The sequence below is a fragment of the Chiloscyllium plagiosum genome, unplaced genomic scaffold (genome assembly GCF_037043375.1).
Source record: "Chiloscyllium plagiosum isolate Xiang-an unplaced genomic scaffold, Cpla_swu_hap1 HiC_scaffold_5, whole genome shotgun sequence".
NCBI classification, from domain to species: domain Eukaryota; kingdom Metazoa; phylum Chordata; class Chondrichthyes; order Orectolobiformes; family Hemiscylliidae; genus Chiloscyllium; species Chiloscyllium plagiosum.
In genome coordinates, this window is record NW_028270143.1 from 4,101,672 (window position 1) to 4,123,734 (window position 22,063).

Consider the following 22,063-nt stretch of genomic DNA (forward strand, 5'->3'; position numbering starts at 1 on the left):
AAAGATCGTATGAGGAAAGGCTGAGGCACTTGGGGTTGTTTTCATTGGAGAAAAGAAGGTTTAGGGGTGACTTGATAGAGGTGTACAAGATGATTAGGGGTTTAGATAGGGTTGACCATGAGAACTTTTTTCCATATGGAGTCAGCTATTACAAGGGGGCATGGCTTTAAATTAAGGGGGTTAGTTATAGGACAGATGTTAGGGGTAGGTTCTTTACTCAGCGAGTCGTGAGTTCATGGAATGCCCTGCCAGTAGCAGTGGTGGACTCTCCCTCATTATGGGCATTTAAGCGGGCATTGGATAGGCATATGGAGGATAGTGGGCTAGTGTAGGTTAGGTGGGCTTGGATCGGCTCAACATCGAGGGCCAAAGGGCCTGGACTGCGCTGTATTCTTCTATGTTCTATGTTCTATGAAAGAACAGGGGGAGACGGACAGGAAGTTATAATTTTAAGAGATACAGGATATAACCAGTTGCTGATAGTAAGGGATGAGTGAATATGCACTCTTTCTGATCTGTTACTGAAGAGAGTGATAATTTGTAGGATAGGTGGACAGAAATGTAGCATTCCTCTGTGTAAGATCAGGTTGGAATGCCAACTTCAGACTGGGGAAGTTACAGTGGGAGTGATTGATAGAGTGTCAGTTCCAGGAATTCAGTTTGTTCTTGGGAATGATTTGGCAGGATGGAAGGTGGGAGTGACACCCCTTGTTGTGGAGAAGCCTAAGGAAAACCAAGAAACTGAGGAGTTAAAACAGAAATGTCCTGGTATTTTCCCAGACTGTGGGGTAACCAGATCCCACGATCATAAGTCACAGCACAAAGTGAAAAGTATAGAGAAAGATTAAGGAGCTGAGGTTCAGTTAGCAGATACCCTGTTTGATGTAATGGTGCAGGAAAAAAACTGAACAGGCAGAAGGTCAGACAGAAGTGTTTAGTCCCGAAAGGCTAAGAGACTTCCCACGCGAGACAAAATGATAAGGAGGCAGAGAATATTCTGGAGGGTCACTATCTGAAAGATAAAATCCTAAGGGGGAAATGGAGACCACAGCAGATTAGTGCAGAGCAGAAATGGGCTGAAGTGCACTAGGTTGTGTTGCTGATAGCATACAGACAGGAAGTATTACCGGTAGCACAGGAACTATCTGTAAGAGGTCACCTAGGGGTACAAAAGACTCAGGCTAAGGTACAAAAACATTTTTATTGGCCTGGCATGCATAAGGATGTGGTTAACATTTACCGCAGGAGTCATAAATGTCAAATGGTAGGTAGGCCACAGATGGTAATAAAACCAGCACCATTGTTGCCAATTCCCGCATTTGAAAGACCTTTCACACAGGTTATAATTGATTGCGTAGGTTCCCTCCTGAGAACTAAAAGTGGGAACCAGTATTTGTTAACCATAATGGGTGTGTCTACTAGGTTTCCGGAGGCAATTCCATTACGAAGTATCAAGGCAAAAAAAGGTGGTAGAGGAGTTAGTAGCTTTCTGCACAAGGTATGAGCTAGCCAGAGAGATTTAATCCGACCAAGGGTCAAATTTTACTGCGAGCTGTTTAAGGAGGTTATGGATAGCCTAGGTATACAGCACTTTAGATCCAATGCGTATCATCCTGAATCCCAGGAAGCTTTAGAAAGGTGGCATCAGACCTTGAAGACCATGTTGGGAGTATACTGTCAGGATTACCCAAATGATTGGGATAAAGGTATCCCATTCATATTGTTTGCCATTAGAGATGCCCCAAATGAATCTACTCAGTTTACTCCATTTGAGCTCAAATTCGGTCATGAAGTGAGAGGCCTTTTCAAATTAATGACAGAAAATTGACTGGACCAAAGTCAGAGATCTCACAATTAACTTATGTAGCGGAAGTGAGGAAGAGATTAAATTGATTAGGGGAATTAGCTAACAGCACTTAAAGAGGACACAGTATAGAATGAAACAGTTGGCAGATAAAAGCTCTGAGACTTGGTTGTTATCCCAAGGGGATGACATGTTCGTGCTGTTACCAGTGATAGGAGATCCCTTCAAAGCCAGGTTTAGTGGTCCACATCAAATTCAGAAGAAGTTGAGTCGGGTGAACTATTTAGTGAAGACGCCAGATAGAAAAAAAGTACTAGGTATATCACGTGACCATGTTGAAACTGTATTACACTAGAGAGAAGGAACTGGCGAAACAGGTGTTAGTTACTGCCCCGCAGAGTGAGGAATCAAATCCAGATTATATGGATTTTGAGGTGCCTCAAAATAGATTAGAAAATGAAGTCCTTGAGGAGTGGGATAGATTAGTAAGCTATCTGTCTCAGGAGCATTGAATGGAGTTGAAAGATTTGTTACTGCAGTATAAGGACATATGTAAGAGTCAGATGGGGAGGACTAATGCTATTTTACATGAGGTAGACATGGGGAATACTGCTCCAATAAAACAACACCCCTATCGGCTTAATCCTCTCAAAGTCAGACAGGTCCAGATGTAGGTGGAGGCTATGCTCGACAAGGACATCATCGAACCAAGCCTGAGCGAGTGGTGCTCGCCGATCGTCTTAGTTTCCAAACCAGATGGGACTCAACGCTTCTGCGAGGATTATCGGAAGGCCAACGCCATTACAAAATTGGACTCATATCCAATACCCAGATTGGAGGACTGTAACATTGGACAAGCCAGTTACATCACCAAGTTGGACTTAATGCATTGTTACTGGCAGATACCTTTATCAGAGATAGCAAAAGACATTTCTGTGTTTGCAACCCCAAATGGGCTGTATCAGTTTAATGTGATGTCTTTTGTAATGAAGAATGCGCCCGCTACATTCCAAAGACTCATGAACAGAGTTGTGGCTGGGTTAACAAACTGTGCAGTCTATTTGGACGATGTATTAACCTTTAGTAAGTCCTGGAAAGTTGGCAGTTGACAGAGCTCTTTGAATGACTACAAGAAGCAAAACTGGTGATAAACTTAAATAAAATGGAATTTGTGAAAGCAGAGGTAACGTTCTTGGGGCATAACATTGGTCATGGAAGGTTGACTCTACAGAACGTAAAGACGAAGGCTATCGAGGAATTCCCATGCCCAAACTCGAAGAAAGAGGTGCTTTGATTCTTAGGATTCAACGGATTCTACCAGAAGTTTGTTCCAAATGTCAGCAGTGTAGTGGTACTGTTAACTGATTTGCTGAAGAAGAACACAAAGTTTCGGTGGACAGAACAATGCCAGGAAGCATTCAACCATTTGATATCAATATTAACCACCAAACTAGTTTTAGCTCCACCAAGCCTTTCGATACCTTTTAAAGTCACCATCAATGCAAGTGACATTGGAGTGGGAGCTGTACTGCTATAGGAAGATGATGATGGGATTGAACTGCCAGTTGGTTACTTTTCGAAGTTCAACGTCCACCAGAGAAAATGCTCCACAATCGAAAAGGAACCATTGAGTTTGGTCCTGGCCTTACAGCAGTTTAATGTGTATGTCACCAACAATGTATTGGAGGTGATTGTGTACACAGACCACAATCCGCTTACACTCTTAGAACATTTTAAAGATAAAAATATGAGACTACTTCGTTGGAGTCTTATGTTACAGACTTTAAATTTTAAAATTATATATGTTGCAGGTTGGAAGAATGTAATTGCAGATGTGTTATCGTGGATTTAACTGAAAGAGTTTAGATGAGATTTGTCTTTGTTAAATGTTTTATATATATCTACACAGGTATATGGGAAGAAGTTAAGGTTATCTGTATGTTAGGGAAATGTATTTAAAAAGTTGTTAAAAAAACGAAGCCATCTTTTCATTATGACAGTTCATTTTTTCTTAATGGGGAGGTGTTATGAAGATGTGGGTATACCTTTAAGAGAGTTAAAAGCAGCAGAACTACCAGACACAGCACCAAGTGTACTCAACAATAGTAACAATATAACACTGGGTCGAGCTACTCGATTAGTTAGTCACTTGGAGACAAAACCAAATCCAAACTTGGCCAATCAGTTTAAATTATTCCCGAAACATATCAAACTCCAATCAAGTTTGAATTTAGTATATTGACAATCTTAAAAGCCAATGACTGGATTAGTGGTGCTGGAAGAGCACAGCAGTTCAGGCAGCATCCAAGGAGCAGTGAAATCGACATTTCAGGCAAAAGCCCTTCATCAGGAATAAAAGCCAATGACACAATCCGATGTTCTCGAGTATAAGACCAGGGAAAATTGAAGAGTTGGGAGGAGAACTGCCAAGCCCCAGCCTGTAAACAAACTGCTTGATAAAAAATAGCTCTTTTAAAAGTCCTTTTTCGATCAGTAACCTGTAATGCAGAAATTTCTAACAAGGAGAAAAAAAGACACAGGAAGATGTGAAGGCAAGAACCAACAGCTGCCTGGTTTTGAGGTAAGAAGTGTTGTTTTGTAATTTTATTTGGGACCTTAATCAGACTAGTATTATAGAAAGGAAGCTAAAAAATAGGTTGCCAGGGTGGGAGGATCTGAGCTACAGGGAGAGGCTGAACAGGCTGGGGCTGTTTTCCCTGGAGCGTCAGAGGCTGAGGGGTGACCTTTTTTAGATTAGATTAGATTACATACAGTGTGGAAACAGGCCCTTCGGCCCAACAAGTCCACATATAGAGGTTTACAAAACCTTATAGAGGTTTACAAAATTATGAGGGGCATAGATAGGATAAATAGGCAAAGTCTTTTCCCTGGGGTCGGGGAGTCCAGAACTAGAGGGCACAGGTTTAGTGTGAGAGGGGAAAAATATAAAAGAGACCTAAGGGGCAAATTTTTCATGCAGAGGGTTTTACGTGTATGGAATGATCTGCCAGAGGATGTGGTGGAGGCTGGTACAATTGCAACATCTAAGAGAGATTTAGATGGGTATATGAATAGGAAGGGTTTGGAGGGATATGGGCCGGGTGCTGGCAGGTGGTACTAGATTGGGTTGGGATATCTGGTCGGCATGGACGGGTTGGACCGAAGGGTCTGTTTCCATGCTGTACATCTCTATGACTCTATGACTCTAAATGGGACTAGATTAATTTAGGATATCTGGTCAGCACGGCCACGTTGAACAGAAGGGTTTGTTTCTGTGCTGTACAGCTCTATGACTATAAATGTATTTATTTGTCTTTAAGGGACAATAATGCCTTTTTCTGATAATACCGCAGTTCAAAGGAAACTTATATATTTCTCAACAATTTATTCACTTGCCTTTATCAGTACTGCTAGAATTGAGGAAAGGGAAGATCCACGTCTCTAAATATATAATTTATTTTAGCTAATAAGCCATTAGCCTTAGGTTGGTTAGGCTTTTAGAGCCATCACTCCCCAGTTTGGCAGTTGCAGTTCCCATCATACTTCTGAGCTCATGATTTACAGAATGTCTCATGATTGACAAAAGGGCTGACCATTCACAAAGGATGTCTTTCTGTTTGTAAGTTCCATTCCCTTTTACGCTCCGATATATATCAATGTGAAAATCCCATGATTAGTCATTGTTAAAAATTGTTCAGTCAACTTCACTTTTCAAAAATATTAAAATCACACTGAAGGAATTCATGCAGAGACATCTTCCACCTCTCAAAATGAAGTTTGGATCCTGGAATGTAAGCACCCTCATGAACAACCCCAGTAGTAACTGAGCAGAATGGTGTACTGCCATTGCTGTATGGGAGCTTGAATGTTTCAACATGACATTGCTGTCCTAAGTGAAATCAGTCGGACAGGAGATCAGGTCAACACTGCTGCCCCACAGTGCCAGGAACCTGGGTTCGATTCCAGCCTCGGGTAACTGCCAGTGTGGAGTTTGCAGATTCTTCCCGTTTCTGCGTGGGTTTTCTCTGGGTGCTCTGGTTTCCTCCCACAATCCAAAGATGTGCAGGTTAGATGAATTGACCATGCTAAATTGCCTATAGTGTTCAGGAATATGTAGGTTAGGTGTATTAGCCATGGGTAAATGTCAAGTAATAGGGTAGGGGAATGGGTCTGTGTGGGTTACTCATGGGAGGGCCTGTGTGGACTTGTTGGGCCTAATGGCCTGTTTCCACACTGTAGGGATTCTAAAGAGAAGCTCAGTGCAAGGTGGTAGTTATATCTTCTTCTGGAAAATTAAGTCAGAAGGGAAGAGTGCCGTCTTCTCAGCATTGGCATAGCTGTGAAAAATGAACTCCTTGTCCATCTCAGAGATTCCTATTGCAGGGTAAATGAATATCTCATGACCATTTGGCTCCCTCTTGCCTAGAACTAGCACACTGCAGTGCTGAGCACAAAACACAATGCAGGACAGGACAGGAGAAACATTCCTAAAGGAGAATTTTACTGCAAACCTGAACAGTCCTTGGCCTGAGTCCCAATTGGCAACATGCTGATTCTGATTGCCTTGCAACAGGAAGGATGTTATTAAAACTGGAAAGAGTGCAAAAAAGATTTGCAACAATGCTACCGGGACTAGAGGATTTGAATTATAGGGAGAGGTTGGAGTGGATGAGATTCTTTTCCTGAAGCATAAGAGGGTGAAGGATGATCTTCTCGAGATTTATAAAATCATGAGGGGCGTAGATAAGGTGAATAGTCAAGGTCTTTTCCCTAGGGCAGGGCAGTCCAAAACTTGAGGGCATAGTTTCAAGACAAGAGGGGAAAAATTTAAAAGGGATCTAAGGGGCAACTTTTGTCGTGGTACGTATATTGAACGAGCTAACAGAGGAAATGGTAGTGACGAGTACAATTGAAGAATTTAAAAGACATTTGGACAGGTACATGGATATGAAAGGTTTAGAGAGATATGAGCCAAATGCTGGTCAGTGGGACTAGGTTATTTAGGAAATTTGGTCAGCATGGACGAATTGGGCCGAAGGGACTGTTTCCATACTGTTATGACTCTATGACAGTATAAAACATTATTTTTTTTCAATTTCCTTGGGATAATCTTGAAAGCATTAACTGTATTATTGACTTCCCTCAACTGAAGTTGATAAATGCAATAAACAAACTGCATTTATATGCAGCTAATAAAGAAACCAGCAAGATTGACAAAAGTAGAGGTCTTTATATTTAACATGCTACTAATGGTTACAATGACTGATACAATTTATGTTTGTGTAATTAATTCAGAATTTGACAACGAGAATTACATAAACAACTGCAAGCTTTATGCTATTACTTAAGTTCAGAGTGAAAGTTTGAATAAAACTCTCAACCTAAATATTTATGGTTAAACATAATATTTTATGAATATGATGAAAGTAATAAATTGCAGCTTATAGTATTTTTAATGCAGAAAACATCCCCAAAGAAAACAGTAGGTGCTGAAAGAGTTAAGTGAAACTTTGTCAAAGTAGCATGTTTTAGAAATTGAGGAGAGTTAAGTGTTTGGAAAGGATTTTAACGGAGTATAATCAAGGTAGTTAATGATGCTTCCAAAATGATGGAGTAGAATTGGGGGTGTAGGAGTCAATGGTGGGTTGCACAGGAATACTGGAATCAAAGAATGACTGAACATGGCAGACTGCATAAGGTTGGATCAGGTTAGTGTTAGGAAGGAAAGACCATGAAGGGATCTTGAAAGAAGATCAAGATTTTAAGTTCATTTGCGTAACGTTTTTGCAAAATTTGGCTTGATAGGCAAAGAAAATTTGATGTTAGGCAGGGTGTAGGGCAGGTGGAAGGGAATTTTATTTTGTAATATAGCTATTTTGCAAGTTGTTTTATCTGTTAATTTGTTATATACAATTGTTTTGTTCACCTATACTGTTTTAATAATGGGATTGTGGCCTAAGTTATTTTTAAAATATTTTAAATTTAATTAGCTCATCTTCTCCCTTCTTTTATATAAACACATATGTCAAAATCACAGACAAGAGAAGACAAATTAATCTACCAAGTTTGATAAGGTTGTCATTTTACAATTACGCATTGTGAATCTCAATGTTTCTCATCCATCAACAGCTATGTTTCTTATTAACTGTTGTTTGCTCAATGTCCATGTTGTATTTACAGTTCTTTATATTTTATGACTGGTGATTTTTATTCTTGAATACTGTGACAATTAGAATTTCTGATATAAATTCAGTCATGTTGCTTCATAACTTCTAAACTGAAAGTAATCAGCTGGAAGAAATTTAAAAATGAGGAAATGTAATATCTAAGGCGTGTTGCTTAAAGTATGATGGATAAACAGGAACTGTGCTATTTTAATTGTAGTGTAAAATTATGTCTGGCATTGCTCATGTTTATTAAGGGATTTAATTACTATAAGGGGAGTAATGGGTGCACAAGTCAGAAAGTGTTTCTTATCTCCAGTGAATTAAATTGGAAAGAAAGTTGTCTGAGTTGCGCTGGGAGAATATTACACAATTGCTCTGGATTGATTCCTGGAAAATAAATCACTGGAGTTAACAGGGTCCATTGGTGCTAGGCAGTGATATCTATAGCACAGTTAGAGAAATCTTTATTTATTAATAGTTTTTGAATACTTAATTTTAAAAATAGGTGACATAATCACCTCTTTCCTTCTGTTACTCCTTTTTTGCAAGTAAACAAGCAGTCAGTAATAATTTTATTGTTAATCCATTTCTCATAAATGTAAAGATTCACTAGATAGATTGTTTCAAATCATTTGCTAAAGCCAACTCACAAAGTATATTACAACAGAGAAAAGCACACAATTCAGGATGTGTCACTGACAAAATCATGCAGATGCATGCTACAAGATTCTCCACACTGTATATACTTAGGCTGCAGCATCCTGAGAATTGCCAGAAGAGGGATAAAATCGTTTTCTCTTTTCAGCTTATCGTGTGACAGATCTGGAAGAATATCTACTCTAATCTTAGGCTGAGGCCTTTGACTAAAATATCAATGGTGTTGCCGAAAAGAAGTAAATAGAATTGTAAAGGAAAGCATCGTCACATTATTGTGAAACATGCTTTTCCATTGCCTTGATTATGCTTTAATAATTCATTTCAACAATTTGTATATTGATTTGTTGAAGAAAGAAAGTTTGGAAAATATTTCCAGTGATTTAATTGGCCCAGTTTCTGTTTTTCTTTAGTTTTGAGAGTTAGCTCATTGTTCATATTTATAACTTTTGTTTATTTGTTTTTAGAAATCAAGTGAAATTGTGACACAGTTTACACATAGACAATATGATGTCTAAAATATTAAGTGTCAAAAAAGTGTGAAAAACATGAAATGTGTGCAGACATACTGGGTAGGAGAGATTTAGGATGCAGATACACAAAAGATTTGCAAAAGAGTATGTTATAAAAAATCATCTCAGGACATACACAGAAACTTACAGAGTATGGGGGAGAGATTTCCAGAGCTTAGCACTTTATCTGAAGGCACAGCACAATGGGTGGAGAGATTGAAATCAGGGATTTCAAGAGAGTTTCATGAAGCCACTTTCAGAAGAGAGCAAATATATTGATAGATTGTAGGATTGGAGGAGATTGAAGAATTAGAGAGGGGAAGGGATTTGAAAGCAGAAATGAAGATTTTTGAAGCTGAGGTATTGCTTATTCATACAGCATGGCAGTGAGTACAGAAATGATGGGTAAACTGGATTTGATGCGCAGTAATGATTGGATAATCTGAAATTTAGGTTACGAAGTCGGAGTCCAGCCAGGAAGATGTGGCATTTGGTCTCCAGAGGGGGTGCGGGTTGAGGCAGGTGAGGGTACAGAATTGAATCTTTAGCGTTATGCTGCCTCTCTGACAGGATACCATCTCCCAGCAACTTTGGAGGAGTTGTATGCAAAGCAAGCTGCATGAAGATGGCCCACCAGCATGAAAATGAGATACCGAACAGTCCATTAAATGACAGATGGTTATATTTGATTGTGGGTCCTGGTCTATAACTATGTCCCTGACTGGAGATATTATCACAGTGGGGAATTTCTTTCTCAACATTCTATTGATGCCAGACTGTCAAGTGTTAACTGCAGACATATACACAGAATCCAGGTAACTTTCTGCAGACATATACACAGAATCCAGGTAACTTTCTGCAGACATATACACAGAATCCAGATAACTTTCTGCAGACATATACACAGAATCCAGGTAACTTTCTGCAGACATATACACAGAATCCAGGTAACTTTCTGCAGACATATACACAGAATCCAGGTAACTTTCTGCAGACATATACACAGAATCCAGGTAACTTTCTGCAGACATATACACAGAATCCAGATAACTTTCTGCAGACAGATTACAGCATCCAGGTAACTTGCTGCGGACATATACACAGCATCCAGGTAACTTTCTACGGACGTATACACAGAATCCAGGTAACTTTCTGCAGACATATTACAGCATCCAGGTAACTTGCTGCGGACATATACACAGAATCCTGGTAACTTTCTGCAGACATATACACAGCATCCTGATAACTTGCTGGAGACATATACACAGGATCCAGGTAACTTCCTGCAGACATATTACAGCATCCAGGTAACTTGCTGCAGACATATACACAGAATCCTGGTAACTTGCTGCAGACATATACACAGAATCCTGGTAACTTTCTGCAGACAGATTACAGCATCCAGGTAACTTGCTGCGGACATATACACAGCATCCAGGTAACTTTCTGCAGACATATACACAGCATCCAGGTAACTTTCTGCAGACATATACACAGCATCCTGATAACTTGCTGTAGACATATACACAGGATCCAGGTAACTTGCTGCAGACATATTACAGCATCCAGGTAACTTGCTGCAGACATATACACAGAATCCTGGTAACTTTCTGCAGACATATACACAGGATCCAGGTAACTTGCTGCAGACATATACACAGCATCCAGGTAACTTGCTGTAGACATATTACAGCATCCAGGTAACTTGCTGCAGACATATACACAGCATCCTGATAACTTGCTGTAGACATATACACAGCATCCAGGTAACTTGCTGTAGACATATACACAGGATCCAGGTAACTTGCTGCAGACATATACACAGGATCCAGGTAACTTGCTGCAGACATATACACAGAATCCTGGTAACTTGCTGCAGACATATACACAGAATCCTGGTAACTTTCTGCAGACATATACACAGGATCCAGGTAACTTGCTGCAGACATATACACAGAATCCTGGTAACTTGCTGCAGACATATACACAGGATCCAGGTAACTTGCTGCAGACATATACACAGAATCCTGGTAACTTTCTGCAGACATATACACAGGATCCAGGTAACTTGCTGCAGACATATACACAGCATCCAGGTAACTTGCTGTAGACATATACACAGGATCCAGGTAACTTGCTGCAGACATATACACAGGATCCAGGTAACTTGCTGCAGACATATACACAGAATCCTGGTAACTTTCTGCAGACATATACACAGGATCCAGGTAACTTGCTGCAGACATATACACAGAATCCTGGTAACTTTCTGCAGACATATACACAGGATCCAGGTAACTTGCTGCAGACATATACACAGCATCCAGGTAACTTGCTGTAGACATATTACAGCATCCAGGTAACTTGCTGTAGACATATACACAGCATCCAGGTAACTTGCTGTAGACATATTACAGCATCCAGGTAACTTGCTGTAGACATATACACAGGATCCAGGTAACTTGCTGTAGACATATACACAGGATCCAGGTAACTTGCTGTAGACATATACACAGGATCCAGGTAACTTGCTGCAGACATATTACAGCATCCAGGTAACTTGCTGCAGACATATACACAGAATCCTGGTAACTTTCTGCAGACATATACACAGAATCCTGGTAACTTGCTGCAGACATATACACAGCATCCAGGTAACTTGCTGTAGACATATTACAGCATCCAGGTAACTTGCTGCAGACATATACACAGCATCCAGGTAACTTGCTGTAGACATATTACAGCATCCAGGTAACTTGCTGCAGACATATTACAGCATCCTGATAACTTGCTGTAGACATATACACAGGATCCAGGTAACTTGCTGCAGACATATACACAGAATCCAGGTAACTTTCTGCAGACATATACACAGGATCCAGGTAACTTTCCGCAGACATATACACAGAATCCAGGTAACTTTCTGCAGACATATACACAGGATCCAGGTAACGTTCCGCAGACATATACACAGAATCCAGGTAACTTTCTGCAGACATATACACAGCATCCAGGTAACTTTCTGCAGACATATACACAGCATCCAGGTAACTTTCTGCAGACATATACACAGGATCCAGGTAACCTTCTGCAGACATAAACACAGGATCCAGGTAACTTGCTGCAGACATATACACAGGATCCAGGTAACTTGCTGCAGACATATACACAGGATCCAGGCAACATCCATGAAACCTTTGTCCTGCACCAATCACAATGGATAAACTATGTGGTTTGATGTAACAGGACAAGAGCTATATAGAGGGAGAATGGCTGCTAAGATAGAGGGCTCCAATCTTGGCCACTTGTATAGGGTGCAGCCCTTTGACTAAGGATAAGGTGAAAGCTTGTATCTCCTGTGAATATGGATGAGACTGATACTGAGACTGAGGCATTTATGTTGGTCATCATTAGCACAGTGGTACTAGTATGGGCACTGCAACAAGCTTTCCTACCTACTACAATGCAGGGGCAGTCAATGTCACACTCTTCCTGCATTGATGTTCTCTCAGAGGCTGCAAAGGAGTATCAGGTAATGAAGTTGTGACCATGAGGTATGGCCCCTTCATGCTCAGGATCGGTGCTGGTTCGCTACTTTTCATCATTTACATAAATGATTTGGATGTGAGTATAAGAGGTATAGTTAGTAAGTTTGCAGATGACACCAAAATTGGAGGTGTAGTGGACAGCGAAGAAGGTTACCTCCGATTACAACAGGATTTTGATCAGATGGGCCAATGGGCTGAGAAGTGGCAGATGGAGATTAATTCAGATAATTCTGAATTAACAATGACTTTATGACTCTATGATCCCTCAGCCCTTTTCACGGGCTGTTTGGACATCCAAATGATGCCTAGCTGGGAGATATCTAGCATCTGCTCCCTATATTGACGTACTATTCGTGATGTGGACAGTCAATGTTATATAAAATGTTATGCAAGGTGCTGCATTTTGGGAAAGCAAATCTTAGCAGGACTTATACACTTAATGGTAAGATCCTAGGGAGTGTTGCTGAACAAAGAGACCCTGGAGTGCAGGTTCATAGCTCCTTGAAAGTGGAGTCACAGGTAGATTGGCTTGAAGAAGGCATTTGGTATGCTTTCCTTTATTGGTTAGAGGTCATTATGCGGCTGTACAGGACATTGGTTAGAATATTGCGTGCTTTCAAATCCCTTCCCCTCTCCAACTCTTCAATCTCCTCCAACATAGGTCTCCTTCCCATCGGAAGGATATTGTGAAACTTGAAAGGGTTCAGAAAAGATTTACAAGGGTGTTGCCAGGGTTGGAGGATTTGAGCTATAGGGAGAGGCTGAATAGGCTGGGGCTGTTTTCCCTGGAGCGTCGAAGGCTGAGGGGGTGACCTTATAGAGGTTTATAAAATCATGAAGGGCATGGATTAGATAAATAGACAAAGTATTTTCCCCGGGGTGTGGGAGTCCAGAACTAGATGGCATAGGTTTAGGGTGAGAGGGAAAAGATATAAGAGAGACCATTAAGGGCAACATTTTCACTCAGAGGTTAGTACGTGTATGGAATGGGCTGCCAGAGGGTGTGGTGGAGGCTGGTACAATTGCAACATTTAAAAGACATCTGATGGGTATATGAATAGGAATGGTTTGGAGGGATATGGGCCGGGTGCTGGCAGGTGGGACTAGATTGGGTTGGGATATCTGGTCGGCATGGACGAGTTGGACCAAAGTTTCCGTGCTGTACATCTCTATGACTTTATGACTCTATGATCCCTCAGCCCTTTTCACGGGCTGTTTGGACATCCAAATGATGCCTAGCTGGGAGATATCTAGCATCTGCTCCCTACATTGACGTACTATTCGTGATGTGGACAGTCAATGTTATATAAATTAGCATTTATTGCCGAGCAGTCAGCTTGTTGTTTTTGCATTTACTTAGCTTAATGCCACATATGGCTCTTCAAGAGTCCAACCATCCTCTCTATGGATAAGCTCACACTTGCATATACATAATGATATACATGTCATGGATGGACTTCTCTATTTACTGCTCATGACTCCATGCGGCCTCAGGGAACACCAATATTGGGCCACACGTCACTCAATAGTGCTCTCTGAAGACATCTCTTGTATGTGAGAGTTGAGGCTCTGCATTTCTGACCAGCTGACCGTGACTGTGTCTGTTCTTCATCTCCTGAAGAGGAGTGCCCATGGCTGTCCACCCCACTAGAGATTTCTGTCTGGTAGTCACTTCCACCAAATACACTGCTGTCACTAGGTACACACATGACTTCCAGCCATCATAGATCTGTTGCACCTCCTTGCAGGACATGGGAATGCAAATACAATGAAAAAGGATTAGAGGTGAGTCATCACAGATCCTGACTTTGAACTTTGCAGAGCAAGACACCATGAAGGTGAAGTGTATATTTGTATCCCTGAGCATCAAAGATTGTGACACTTCGCTGTTGCATGGACATAGCACTGAATATCATCAAGCTGCATCTTATACAGGACCAACTCAACTTGATTTGAGTTGAACACAAATTAAATATGATCATCTTAAGTGCGATGAGCATCGGGATTTTTTTTGCATTCAGAAAACAACATCACATTTCTCTCTTGTTTGTTCAGGAATGATCAGATGAAGAACATTCCATTGTGAGGTAATGCTTCCTGAGATATGGGGATTCCTTATGAGGGAACAGCATTCACAGAGCAGATGCTTACCATGTACAGGAGTAAATACAAGCTCTTTGGTGGGTGCTGTTAAAGAATCTGATCTAATCATAGTTCACGAGTGCGCATGAGAAAAGAAGATGGTGGGGAGTGCAGTGGAATATCTACATTGGAGTGCACAGCCTGTATAAGCATTGATCAGTAACGAGATGTTGAACTGTGGGAGTCACCAATAAAAAAAAAAGAGTATGAAATAGGGTCAGCAGCAAACCAGCGAGGTCCTGCCACACATACACTGTTGACAATATCAGAGGAGGATAGAGGAGTAATTCCCAATGTTATGGATTGATGCTGCAGCTCATCTTCCAAGGATGGAGCAGATGTCCACGTGGAACTCAAATCATGGCACATTCATCAGCAATGTGTCTTTGAATCTACATATGAACACTAACATCCAGAATTGACCCCAGAGGGAATAAAGAAGTTGTGCTCAGTCTTTAAGATGCCTTTGTGCAAGGCCATGGGACTACACACAGGTTGCACATAACAGACAGCAGCCCACCCTGATCATGACTGGGGAATCTATGTATGCCAGCATTTCTCCTGTGTTATACAGATTGGGTGATATGTCATCATAGGTTTTAGAAAATATCACAAATCTGCTCGAGGTGGCTCTCCTACAGACTGATATGTTATTGGCCCATGAAAAGGTTGACGGAGAGAAGGGTTTTCGAAATAGGCTCTCCCTCAAATATGCCCACTTCCCATCCTCAACCCGCACCTGACACGCTGTTTCCTCTCCCCACGACTGAATCTGCCCCCGCACAAGGATATATGTGATTGTCCTTGGCAGGACCATCGTGGGTTCCAATAACCAGGAGCAGGACCATCGTGGGTTCCAATAACCAGGAGCAGGACCATTGTGGGTTCCAATAACCAGGAGCAGGACCTCCGTGGGTTCCAATAACCAGGGGCAGGACCACCGTGGGTTACAATAACCAGGGGCAGGACCCCCGTGGGTTCTAATAACCAGGGGCAGGACCACCGTGGGTTACAATAACCAGGGGCAGGACCACCGTGGGTTCCAATAACCAGGGACAGGACCATTGTGGGTTCCAATAACCAGGAGCAGGACCTCCGTGGGTTCTAATAACCAGAGGCAGGACCCCCGTGGGTTCCAATAACCAGGGGCAGGACCACCGTGGGTTCCAATAACCAGGGGCAGGACCATTGTGGGTTCCAATAACCAGGAGCAGGACCACCGTGGGTTCTAATAACCAGGGGCAGAGCCACCGTGGGTTCCAATAACCAGGGGCAGGACCATTGTGGGTTCCAATAACCAGGAGCAGGACCACCGTGGATTCCAATAACCAGGGGCAGGACTATCGTGGGTTCCAATAACCAGGGACAGGACCATTGTGGGTTCCAATAACCAGGAGCAGGACCACCGTGGGTTCCAATAACAGGGACAGGACCATTGTGGGTTCCAATAACCAGGAGTAGGACCACCGTGGGTTCCAATAACCAGGGGCAGGACCACCGTGGGTTCCAATAACCAGGAGCAGGACCACGTGGGTTCTAATAACCAGGTGCCGGACCATTGTGGGTTCCAATAACCAGGGGCAGGACCACCATGGGTTCCAATAACCAGGGGCAGGATCACTGTAGATTCCAATAAACAGGAGCAGGACCATCGTGGGTTCCAATAACCAGGGGTAGGACCACCATGGGTTCTAATAACCAGGGGCAGGACCACTGTAGATTCCAATAACCAGGGGTAGGACCACCGTGGTTTCTAATAACCAGGAGCAGGACCACCATGGATTCCAATAGCCAGGGGCAGGACCATCGTGGATTCCAATAACCAGGGGTTGGACCATCATGTATTCCAATAACCAGGAGCAGGACCATCGTGGGGTCCAATAACCAGAGGCAGGACCATCGTGGGGTCCAATAACCAGAGGCAGGACCATCGTGGGATCCAATAACCAGGGGTTGGACCATCATGTATTCCAATAACCAGGGGTTGGACCATCATGTATTCCAATAACCAGGGGCAGGACCATCGTGGGGTCCAATAACCAGGGGCAGGACCATCGTGGGGTCCAATAACCAGGGGCAGGACCATCGTGGGGTCCAATAACCAGGGGCAGGACCATCGTGGGGTCCAATAACCAGAGGTCATCAGCTGTGATAAGCACAAATCAACAGAGCAGCCAGCCTCCAACTCCATTGAAACCACATTAGAGAAGAAAGAGAAAGGCTTTGGAGATCATAAAGAGTATCTCCACAGATACCAATGAAAATAGTATATGAGGATGTATAGTCTAATTACTTACTAATGTAAATGTTATTGCTATCAACCACTTTAATGCATTCACCATTCTTGCTTGGTAGTAGTAGAAGACCACAAAAACACAAATCCAGGAGTCTGCTATTTTTAACACAGGGGAGACTTGTGTAACCTCCAGCCCTGACAAAACACTCATCTGTTACCTGCCTTTGTAGGTACAGCTGCCTTTGAGACCCTCTGGTAACACTTTGGAAAGAATTAGTGGCAAAGGAAGTTGAGGGCTGTGTGGATTTTCACAGCCTCTGGTAATACATAGTCACCGGGTGCAGGACTTTGCCCTGGACACTGCAGTATCTTTGACTGCTTAAGATGTCAACTTCAGCCTCTAGAAGCATTAAGCTTTCCAGAAGATTAATGATACTCCCGTTTGTCGATGTGGCCAGTAATTCTTCCCATCCCTCTACAGCCCACTCATGCTGTTGTGAACGCTGGCTATATTCATTTTTTGAAGTAAAGAGACCACTTGCTTTCACTGATGAATTTCCCAAATTCCAGGAAACCGGTGCAGGATTTATTAATTTTAAATAACTGCCAAAATCTCAGGAAAGGAGTTTAGCTTAAATATTAAAATAATAAGCCATGCGGATCAGCCTGTGTGACAAAGTTAACCGTCTCTCCAACAGTCAACTGTTCCTCAACCTCTCTACAATTGTTTGATTTAGATGACTCTGTCATTCTCCTTTGAAACCTCTCCTCCAATATCTACCTGTACTCAGGTGGCTTTAGTCTTTTCATCTGGTTGTGGTCTGGGAATCGACTGCAATGGTTTCTCTTATTTCTGCACACTACATCTATCCTTGGCCCCTTTCCTACTTGTTATCTGCATGCTGCTTCTCAGTAACATCTGAAAACACAGCATCAGTTTCTGTATGTACGATTTTGATGAAACCCAGTTCAATCTCACTCACACTTCTCTTGACCCATCTCCTGTGCCTCCAAATTTTCACCCTGCTTGTCCAATGCCCAGTTCAGGATGACAGGATATTTCTTTCAACTAAATATTCGGAGGTACTGAAAGCATTGCTTTTGATCCCAGACACAAACTAAGTTCCCTAGCCACCTACCGCATTGCTCATTGTGGCAAATGCATGAGGCTGAATCAGACTCTTTGTCACCTTGGTGTCATATTTGACTTGGGAACTTCCAATTGTGTATATGCACCATTAGCAAGACAGCCTGCGTGCACCGCCATAGTATTTCATGACTTTACTCCTGCCTCAGCTCATTCACTGAACCCTCAACAATACATACGAACACACAACCAGAAATAGAAACAGGCCATTCAGCCCTTTGAGCCTGCTCCACTATTCAATAATACCATGACTGATATGATTGTAACCTCAAATTTGCATTCCCATCTAGCCCAATATGCTTTCACGCACTTGCTCAACAAAAATCAAATTCGCTGGCTTAAAATATTCAAGAACTCTATTTCAGCTTTTCAAGTAGAGTTCCAAAGACTTATGGCCCTTTCAGTGAATTTGTTTTTGCCTTATCTCTGATTTAAATGGTTAAATCCTGATTTTTAGACTTAGCTATTGCTGCATTTTCTTGATTGGATTCCCACACTCTAACCTGAAGTTATCCAACCAGTACTGCCTACATCCTAATGCACATCCAATACTGTTTACCCATCCTCCCTATGTTCACTGCCATGCTGTATGCATAAGCAATACCTCAACTTTAAAATCTTCAGTCCTGGTTCAAACCTTCCATAACTGTCCCTTCTCTATTCAATTCCCTCCAACTTTTCAAAATATTGGCTCTCTTCTGAGACTAGCTTTGTGTACTCTCTTAAAATTCCTAACTTCAATATCTCCACCTATTGTGCTGTGCTTTCAGGTAAAGTGCTAAGGTCGGGAATTCTGTCCCCAGAACTTTGTAAACCTCTGTGTCTGCTCCAAGATTATTTTTATAAAAATGTCTTCTGTGGCATAGTGTCCAACTTAATTTGGTAATACTCCAATGGACATTTTACTACTCAAAAATGTATTATAAACATGGGTTGTTGTGGTTACTGAAAATTGCCCTGAAACCAGCCACAGTTAAAATGGAAGCTGGTACATTTGTGGTGGGTTTCCTGAAGTTTGTGAGTTAATCACTTCCCCCAATCTATTTTCCTGATCCGCTTCCAGTCATTGTGAGATGGGTGTGTTTGGAGGGGTAGAGAACAGGCACATTTAAAATTGCCTCCTAGATACCTAATGTTGATGCTACATCTGCTTTAGTTGCTCAGATATAAAAAACTGATTAAAGTTAAAAATCACACAACACCAGGTTATAGTCCAATTGGTTCAGTTGGAGGCACTAGCTTTCTAAGCACTGCTTCTTCATCAGTTGGTGGAGAAGCTGATGAGGATGCAGTGCTTTGAAAGCTAGCGCTGACAAATAAACCAGTTGCACTATAACCTGGTGTTGTGTGATTTTTAACTTTGTCCACCCCAGTCCAACACCGGCTCCTACAAATCAAAGCTGATCAAGGTATAGAATTAAATATGCAGGCATTTGGTATTTTTTCAGTACTGCTTTCTCAAAATGTGATTTCATACAAAAATGAAATTTGACTTGTTTAATCACTGTAAATTACTTGGCCAGACAGTGTTCCCTTTACAGGATGGACACTGAGGGCAATTTCCACTTTCACTGCCTGAGTAGTGATCCAGTGAGTGAGTCATCTGCAATTTTAGCAGGTCCATGGCAATGTTGAAAATGACCCTAGTTCACTGTGGGGCACAGTTAGTAAAGGAATCCATAGGTTGAAATGGACTTTCTAAACCAATCAAATAGCACTTTAACGTTTTATATTAGTTGTATCATTGAATAAATGTCCTGTTGTGAAATACTGTTCAACAAATGTCAATTATTTCCTATACAACACTGATAGTTTTTAAAAAAATGCAAATTATGCCATCTTTCCCATTATTTATTGCTGAAACATACAGCCTCTATAATGCTAAAATCTGGAGACATTTTGCATTTCATCAGTTTTTAAAACTTACAAGACTGGCCCAAAAGCTGAAATACTCCAGCATTTCAATTTGAAAACTTGTGTTTTCATCATTGTACATTTCTGCAGCGAGGCCTATGTGGTAATGCCACTGTACTATATGATAGATAGTGGGGGGGGGGGGGGGGAGAGAGAGAGGGTGGAAGAGATTACGGAGAATGTATCCCTCAGTAATAATTCTTGAAGTTGAAACAAATCTTCCTCGGGGCCCATTCAAGAGTTTTATTATTCTCCAGCTCGCTTCGACGGCGAGCCCTGTTTTACTTGCGAAGCTGGGAGACGGCGGTCGGCTTTCCAAGACTCCAGTGGATAAGTGGAGATTTCGATTTCCCTCTCTGAAATTCCCCCCCCCCCCCCCCCCCAACCCCCCTACCCCCTTGGCTTTCCCTTTACTCCAGCTCTCCTTGTGCAATGCTGCGTGGCGCGACGCCGGCTGAGTCTGAGAGAGCCACGGTCACACAGAGGATAGATAGATGAACGACATCGGGAACCAACACTAGCCGTGTCAATGCCCGAGAGCCAGCATCGGCGCCACATCTCACAGGTTTGGGGGGGAGGATGGGGGTGGTGTTGGAGGAGGGTGGGTGGGTGGAGAGGGTGGTGGGGGGGGGGAAGAAGAAACGTTTATTGCAATCGCGATCCGCGGTGGTGTCTAATGCGCTCGGAGCAGGCTTTTATTTTAAACTTTTTGGCTGTCATTTCTGAACGGCTGTTTTAAGAAAAAAAAAAGCTAACACCATCAAGCCGCACCGCAATAATCCCTGAGATTTTCTTTTGCTTCTGTAACTTTGGGATGGGTCCAGAGCTGTGGTGGGAAGCGATCCAATAGCAGCCGATAAACTAAATCATGACAGCACACACTGATCGGCGAGTTGCTCTCGCTGGTTAGCGATCCGCTTAGTTAGCAATTGCCTCTTCCCCCCACCCCCCCTTCTGCAAGGGGCGACTGAAGGCCACTGCACAAGGACAAATTTTTTAAAAAAATAAGAAGTCTGCGATTTGTGCCTCATTCTCTCCCTCTCTCTCGGGCGCGCTGCTCCCTCCCTCCCTCCCAAGGCGGCCTTCAAATAATCCGCTTTTGTTGTGTGTGTGTGTTTTTTTTCTTACTGTGCAATGTAGTGAATTGAAGGGTCGAGATGGATGTAAACGGAGTTTCTCAGTGTCGGGAGAACGGGAGCTCGGAGCCCATCCCCCACGCTCAGGGGTCTGGAGGCAGTGGCTGTCAGCAACAGCAGCAGCAGCAGCAGCAGCAACAGCAGGATGGGCAACAAGAGGAGAGTGCAACTGGCAGCGACAGTCACAGTCAGGAAAAGCGACCAGCAAATGATCAGGAAGACAAGAAGGTAAGGGCACCTTCAAATATCCTCACTTTTTTATTTAAAAAAAAAAGGAGGGAGAAAATAACTGAATGGAGAGTGTCATAAAATTGTCTACAAAATTGTTCTGGCTGTGACAGTGTCTTACATTAATGATTATGGTAATTGTGAGTGAGCAACAGGAATTAAGATATCGTGAAGACTGTTACAATACCTTGTTTTGCAGCACAAGATGGGCAATCTTAGTCACAACAGCAACCCTCCATTCACAGTTATCAATTATAAGTTGCAACTTATAAATAAGTAATTAGATGAAGTACAAACCTAGGAAATTACTGTTGCTGATGTTAATAGCCAAGTCCTTAGCACACTTGCATGGCATTTCCCCTGTCAGTAATTTTAACAAACATTGACCTATTGGAATTAACCATATTGATGCTTGTATTTAACAAGAGGAATGCTACATAAACACTTGTATGAACATTAGCAGTTACTTTGCTCTGGTACTAATACCAATCCTAACTTGTGGCCTGTCCTGTTATAACAAGTATTTTATAAATATTGAGTTTTATTGAAGATTTGAGGTTCCAAATTCCTTTTAA

The 22,063-nt window shown here is 42.1% G+C and overlaps 1 protein-coding gene across 6 annotated transcripts in view; it reads left to right on the forward strand.

Annotated features, from left to right (window-relative positions):
• Positions 1–20,549: 20,549 nt before the first annotated feature.
• The window catches only part of rbms3 (RNA binding motif, single stranded interacting protein), a 1,382,426-nt gene continuing 1,380,912 nt past the window's right edge, over positions 20,550–22,063 (forward strand). For 5 of the 6 annotated variants that reach the window (XM_087986930.1, XM_087986932.1, XM_087986931.1 and 2 more), the window contains exons 1-2: positions 20,551–20,689; positions 21,265–21,488. In XM_087986930.1, the coding sequence (XP_087843056.1) occupies positions 21,282–21,488 (207 nt within the window). In that variant the 5' untranslated portion in view covers positions 20,551–20,689; positions 21,265–21,281. Of the gene's footprint in view, positions 20,690–21,264; positions 21,489–22,063 lie in introns of all 6 variants that reach the window. The other variant, XM_087986936.1, reaches the window with a different exon arrangement.